The sequence below is a fragment of the Ananas comosus genome, linkage group 9 (assembly GCF_001540865.1).
Source record: "Ananas comosus cultivar F153 linkage group 9, ASM154086v1, whole genome shotgun sequence".
NCBI lineage: Eukaryota > Viridiplantae > Streptophyta > Magnoliopsida > Poales > Bromeliaceae > Ananas > Ananas comosus.
Window position 1 is genome coordinate 4,326,793 of NC_033629.1, and position 7,668 is coordinate 4,334,460.

At 39.8% G+C, this 7,668-nt stretch overlaps 1 protein-coding gene across 1 annotated transcript; it reads left to right on the top strand.

Annotated features, from left to right (window-relative positions):
- Positions 3,034–6,205, top strand: LOC109715651. Its single transcript, XM_020240766.1, has 4 exons — positions 3,034–3,514; positions 3,596–5,130; positions 5,215–5,437; positions 5,532–6,205. Exons 2-4 carry the CDS (start codon positions 4,561–4,563, stop codon positions 5,981–5,983), a joined length of 1,245 nt encoding a protein of 414 aa, XP_020096355.1. The 5' UTR covers positions 3,034–3,514; positions 3,596–4,560; the 3' UTR covers positions 5,984–6,205.

Below are 7,668 nucleotides of genomic sequence, written 5' to 3' on the forward strand. Positions count from 1 at the left end.
GCGCCGAAGGAAAGCTACTGAGACTGCCCAAGCTAATCTTATTGCCGAATGGAACCAACTCAAAGACTTATTATCTTAATTCGGCTTGTAATATTCTAACTTTGACTTTAATTATTTTCCCAAATGGATGGGTAATATCTCTTTAAATATTTTTCGTTGATTGGTTTTTCACTTTCTGACCCATCTCTGTTCTGCAAATAATATGCATTTCCTCTTGTGATTCGGCTAATCTGAAATGATCCTTCTCAAATTGGGGACCATTTTTCATACATTCGGTCTTTTTGACCGATCGGAAAAACCGGCCGAAGTACTAAGTCACCAACGACAAATATTTTTAATCGAACTTTCTTATTATATGCATTACGTACTCGGCTTTGGTATGCTTGCATATTGTCTAAAGCTATCAACCGAATATCTGTTATCTCCTCTGCTTTGTCTTTCTTTAAATCAATATATTCATCAACCGAGAGGTCTTTTTATTTTTCTATCCTTAAAGAAGGAACTGTTATCTCAGCTGGAATTACGGCCTCATGACCATAAACTAATTGGAATGGTGTCATCCCTGTTGCCGTTTTAACTGAAGTTTGGCATGCCCATAATACCTCGGAAAGTTTTTCATTCCATTTTCTCGGGTACTTTCCGATATGCCGCTTCATAAGATTGATAATTATCTTATTTGCTGCTTCTACTTGTTCATTTGCTTGGGCATAATAAGGCGAAGAATGAAGCAACTTTATCTTTCGAGACTCGATGAACCAAACGAACTGTCCTCCTGTGAACATTGTCCCTTTATCGGTTGTGACTGTCTCGGGAATTCCAAAGCGATGAATTATATGATCTTCTACAAAATTGATAATTTCTTTTTGAGTAACCAACCGAGTAGGTTTAGCTTCCACCCACTTAGTAAAATAATCGATGGCTACTATTAGAAATTTGTGACCAGCCAAAAAATTCGGCTGAATTTCTTCAATTAAATTTATGGCCCAACCTCGAAAAGGCCATGGTTTAATTATGGCGTACATGTCAGAAGCTGTATCGAGCCATAAAATTGACATTCTTGGCAACCCTTAGCATACTCTATGCAATCTTGATGCATAGTCGGCCAATAATATCCTAGGTGCCGAATTGTCCATCTTAACTTTTTTCCTGCTAAATGGGTTCCACATATTCCCTCATGTGTTTCTCCCATTATCAATAGAGCTTCTTCAGGCCCTAACACTGCGTTTGGCATTGGTACAAGATGGGGTATAAGGGGGTTATACCCCATCTTGTACCCAAACAAAAACTCAGCTAGGGTGGAACTGCTGTTCCCATCTTAACGGGTTATCTCTGGGATAACCCGCTAAGGGGTGGGAACAGCAGTTCCCACCCCGGGTTGGAACAAGCTGGAACAGCTTGTTCCAACCCCTCTGTCCTCGCTCTACTCCCGAGGGCATCCAAGGAAACTTTCCTCTTCCTCTTCTCCCCCATCTCGTCTCCTTCCTCTTCCTCTTCTCCCCCATCTCCTGTCTCCTTCCTCTTCCTCTTCTCCCCCATCCTCGGAACCCACTACTTTCGCCGCCTCCCCCATCTTCGGAAACCGCCTTCTTCGCCGCCGGGGACCGCTAAACCTCTTAGCCTTCTTCATTCCTCCTCGTGGCTTCCACAGTCTGAGGGTTATGGTTGGTCGAGCCCAACCCTAGATCCCATTCACTGCTTGTCGCCGTCGCCCGATCTTGTACCGAGGGCATCGAAGGGAGCCCCTGTGCCCCCTCGTGTCTTTTCTCTTCGCCGCAGCCGCCTCATCCCGATCTTCTACCGAGGCTAAAAAAGGAAACCCTAGATCTAGATCTAGATCTGAGGATCTCTTGTCGCCGCCGCCTCATCCCGAAGCTTCTTTCTACCGACGGTAAGAGAGGTGCCGCCGCCGCCGCCGCTGCCTCCTTCTTCATTCCGCCTCATCCCTAATCTTCTTTGTGCTTCCTACAACCCACGGTAAGCTCTGTGAAAAGTAGCTTTGAATGATCCTCGCCTGTGTGATTTATCATGTGCTCCGTGCTTCTCTGTGCTTGTTTGTGAATCTCTGTGCTTTCCTGTGCTTCCCTGTGCTTCATGAATGTTGATATATATTAATGCTGCCATGTAGTAAATAAATTAGCTATTTACTATGCAATCTGTGGGCTATAATCTCTGTTCACTGAATTAGTGGCAAGGCATGTGACCTGGGTTCTCTCGTTGCGCTGTGCATTGTGCCCCTCTGTGCAGGCTGTGCTTTGTGCCCCCCTGTGCAGGCTGTGCTTTGTGCCCCCCTTGTGCTGGTTGTGATATGTGCCCCCCCTGTGCTGGCTGTGGCTTGTGGTTGCTGTCAGAAAAATTTGAACCTCAATGAGGAGGGCCTTAAATTTGGCGATGATGATGGCTTCCATTTGTATTTGATGGATGCTTCATGCATGTTCGTGTATATTATTGCTGCCATGTAGTCGAGAAACTAACTATTTACTATGCAATCTGTGGTCTCTAATCTCTGTTCACTGAATTAGTGGCATGCCCTGTAACTTGGGCTCTCTCATTGCGCTGTGCTTTGTGCCCCCCCTGTGCTAGCTGTGCCTTGTGCCCCTCTTGTGCTGGCTGTGCCTTGTGCCCCTCTTGTGCTGGCTGTGATTTGTGCCCCCCTGTGCAGGCTATGATTTGTGGTTGCTGTGAGAAAAAATTTCGACTCGGTGAGGGGGGCCTTAATTTTGGCGATGATGATGGCTTCCATTTGTATTTGATGGATGGTATGGATGTTAAAATCTATACAACCCCATACTTATTGGAAGCCAAATGAGCCACCAATCCATACATATGAGCAAAATGGCCCAATGAACATACGATGGATTGGCGTTTTTGTTTGGGCATTCTTTGTCTTGTGTTATTGGCCACTACTTTTTTAAATTATAAATTGCCATGATTTGTTTTGTCTTCACAATGAACATTAATATCAGTCTTCATATCATGTTGAAATGAATACCTCGCTACTTGCTTAATTTTTTTACTTATAAATGATGTAGTGGTTCTTTCTTCTCATATAATGTTCACAATTATATCGTCAAACTATGTATAAGTACAGATGCGTCCTGGCAAAAGACCCTCTTCTAAGTCCTTTTTAAACCAAACTATGGGAGTGGACAAAAATCCAATCCCCAGTGGAGATAGAGAAGGAAGTGGGAGAGTGCGTAATCAAATATGGACCCGCACTGCAAACTGGACTGAGCATTTGGACTCTATTCTATTGAGTATTATGATAGAGGAACATACACTTGGAAACTACGTAAATGGTATTTTCAAGCAAGTAGCGTGGGTTCGAATCATTTCATCGTTCAACTCGAAATCAAACCAGAACCTGTCGAAGAATCAAATAAAGAATCGCCTCAAAGTTCTCAAGAGATTGTACCTCACCTATCACACTTTGGCAAATAAGAGCAGTTGGGGGTGGGACTGTGTGAATAATATTCCCACAGCCGGTGATCCCTGTGATTGGGACGCAGTCATAGCGGTACTGTTTTTGAATTTTGTTTTTGAATTTCTTTGAAGTTCGTATTATTATACATATATAATGATAATAATCTTTATTCAGGAGAATCCGGCTTACGCGAAGTGCAGGGACAAACCTTTGCGGCATATAAGGATATTGAATTCCTTTCTAGATCGACTACTGCCACGGGACGATTTGCAATGTCCTCGCAGATGCCGGTAGCTATAATTGATAGCTCTTCCTCTTCTTCTCCTGGTGAGGAGGATACTATAATGGGTGTTAGGGAGATATCGTTAAATTACTTATCCCCTCGCTTTGAACCAGGTTCCTCAAGCTCACCAATACCTGAAAATGTACCCGGTAATAATACTTCGCGTTCCTCCAGCCCTCCACTAGTGCCACCAAATGTAGGAGGTAGTGCTAGTGGTTCAGGATATAGCTCCGCAGGTAAAAGACCTCGCTCCCCACAAGCGTCAATTCCTCCAAAGAAACAATCAGCTTCTGCCGCGGGACGAAAGAAAAAAAGTGACATTGCCGGTGAAGCAATAGTTGAATTGGTTGAAATTGGAAAACAAAAGCTTGATTTTGTAAAGCATATGTATCAACAAGATACCAGCAATCAGAGTTCTATTCCTTCAATTGAAGTGTGCATGGAGAGGGTTTATAATCTGCCTGGAATAACAGATGAGCAGGCATTAGCTGCAGGGGAAGCTTTGATGAATGACAAACACCGACGATTATTTATGACAATGAAAGATCGACTTGCAATTAGGTGGATAGAGCGCCAAGTCTCGCTCCAAGACGTATTATATAAGCAAAACTTTCCTGGTTTCTAGTAGGCGTATGTTATTGTGTTGTGCTGTTTGTATTTTAGAGTAGTTAGTTGTGTGTTGAGGCATGTACGTTTTAAAATAGTATGTTTGCTTACTCGTATTATTGTTAGGTTTTATGTCTGCTTATGAACATTATTTGCTTTCATGTGTCTTTTTTTTATGTTGTATGTTTAGACTTGATTATGCATCATGTTTCATCTTGCTTAATATGTCATATGGATTGCGTTCGATTTAATGTATGATATTATCCTTGCAGCAGTGATGGCTGATAGATTGTATCGTTCAGTTTTTTCTTCGACAACATTAGCAAATATTATGTCAATATTAGATGATGATGATGACTACTGGGATCAAGTATATGTGATACTATTTGGTCAAGACTTTCTGACATTTTCTAATTCACTATTATACAAACGGCCGTGTCGTACTCGACCCTTTACTGGACACCAAATGGTATGTGATATTTTGAATGGTCATCCAGACAGAGGGTACGACCAATTTCGCATGACGACTACATCTTTCGTTGCACTCCGTGATGTTCTATTGGCTCGGGGCCTGATAAGAGGAACACGATATATGACCGCTGATGAACAACTAGCAATATTTTTATTTTGCGTAGGTCATGGTGTAGCAAATAGAGTACTTGCTGAAACATTCCAACATTCTGGGGAAACAATTAGCAGACATTTCAACAATGTCTTGCGGGGTATTGTAATGTTGAAAGATGATTACCTTTCTTTGCCGCCAAATAATGCAATGGTGCATCCAAGAATTCGTGATAATCTCAATTTTCATCCTTTCAAGGTTGATTTTAATACCAACATGCATTTTTATTTCCCTTTGGATGATATTTATATTTTAATGTATATGCTGCTTGTTGTGTTGTAGAATGCAATTGGCGCGATAGACGGAACACACATTCCTGTGATTGTACCAAGGAGCGATCAACCACGATTTCGATGTCGCAAAGGGTTCACATCCCAAAATATGATGGCGGCAGTCTCATTTGACCATACTTTTTTCTTCGTATGCACAGGTTGGGAAGGATCAGCTGCAGATATGCGTGTACTTCGATGGGCATGCGACAGTGGAGGATTTACAGTTCCAGATGGTAATTGTCTTACTGTTATTTTCATATTATGAAAATTAGTTGTACAACCCCATTGATGATTGCAACATATTATTATCTATGCTATTATTCGCAGGTAAATATTATTTGGTTGATTCGGGGTACGCAAACACCGACAAATTTCTTGCACCCTACCGAGGTGAGCGATATCATCTAAGTCAGTTTGACAGTACTGCAAGAGCCCGGACGCATCGCAACCCCAAAGATCTCTATAATCATCGACATGCTCAGTTGAGAAATGTCGTAGAAAAAACTTTCGGTATATTAAAGAAGCGGTTTAAAATTCTAAATCACGCAACACCGTTTTCGTATAAAGTACAGTGTATGATTGCTATGGCATGTTGTATAGTTCATAATTTCATTCGAAGATCACAAGGGAATGATATGTATTTTAATGAAGAGATAGACCAAGTGCATACGAGTGATGATGACGAGTACGTGACAAATACTGTCGGCACAGATGAATCAAGACGCGGCGATATTATGCGTAGAACTATAACCGAGCAGTTATGGAGTAGCAGATGTTGAATGTTTGGTACCGCAACTCATTGTGACTATTGTCTATGGTTTATGTATGCTTAAATACTGTAACTATTATCTAGGTTATGTTTGTATTGATGCATATGTTATGTTGTTTGAATGTTTGGTATTAAACTCATTGTAATTATCGTCTATGATTTATGTATGTTGAAACATCTGTGGTTTATCTAGATTTTTATTGTATTGACGCATATTATATGTTGTTTGCTACTATGGGGTAAATGCTGTTTGAATTGTTTGTAATATTCGGCTCGGTGAATGTATTAATCTATATGTTAAAATGTATGTAAATGTATCACTGATTTAGATTTATCCGTTAATGTATAATTGGTTCAAGACATATAATAGCATATATGTTGGCTGCCAAACTTATATTTGTTTTATGGTATTAATTAATGTGCTTGATGATAATTTTTGTAAATTTTTTGTCGTATTATTATTTGTTATATTTGCTAAATACTGATGGTAACTTTGGAAAAATTATATGTTTATTTTAGTTTAGGTTCAGGACTAGTGTTGATTTTTGGTATGTTAATAAATTTTAAATTTTTTAAGATTTAATAAGATTTAATGATCAAACTAAATATAGATAAAAATTTGACCAAGTATTTTACATTATAATTCTTATTAAGTTTAAATTTTCAAGTAGATTAGAAATAATTTATACATGCATCAAAATATTTTACCTCCTTTAATATTGCTTATAATTCATATTAAAAGAGAGGGGTAATTTTGGCATATTGAAAATTTCAACTACCAACTATTCCTCTTATTCCCAATAACCATCCAAACAAAATTTTTCTAGTTCCAGCTTATACTCACATTTTCATCCAAACAAAAAAATACCCTTGTTCCTACAAAAATCCATACTTGTACCTATCCCCGGTATAACTAGTTCCTACTAATTCCCGATCCAAACGGAGCCTAAGCATTTTAATAGAACTTCTTCGGCTGTTCTTTTGTAAAGTTGACCATCCAACAAACAATAGCTGAGAGCTCTTCTTCGAATATTATAATCGACCCTTATATTAGGATCCTCCAAATATTTGATCAATGATTTTCTCCAATCTTCTTTCACCTTTATAGGAGCTATAATCGGTCCTCGTATATGAATCGAAGGTAGTAATCTCCTCTGAGGCGAGATTGAAAAATGGTTTGGTTTTATCGAGTTTTTCCTTAATTTAGTTCTTGAATTGTCAAAGGCAAGCTATGCCTTTTGGTCGATCACCATGTGTAGAGATTGAGGAGCGAAACAACTTCGATCGGTGCTAACCCTGGGTTTGTTTTTTGACGGTTCAACAGCGATCTGAGGAGCGTGATAGTGATTACGTCTCTGAGGTCATGTTTGTCATTTGATTTCAAACTAGATTTTCGGTTGTTCCAAACCAAGCCGAGTATTGAGGCTTGATAAATCGACATTGGAGATATTGCAAGAATTGAAGTAAGTCAATTCAAAGTATCGGTGATTCACAGTAGTTAATCATATAGCAGGTTTAATGGAGAATACGTGGAGGAAGTCCGATTGCAAAATTATTTGAGGAAGACAATAGAAATTATTATGCAATTTTCGGAGAAGCCGAACTTTGAACATTTGAGAGTAGGAAATGAAAGGCAGGAATTGGCCCAATCGGCTTCAGGATATAGGAGAGCGAAGTCCAGAGTTAAAGTCATAC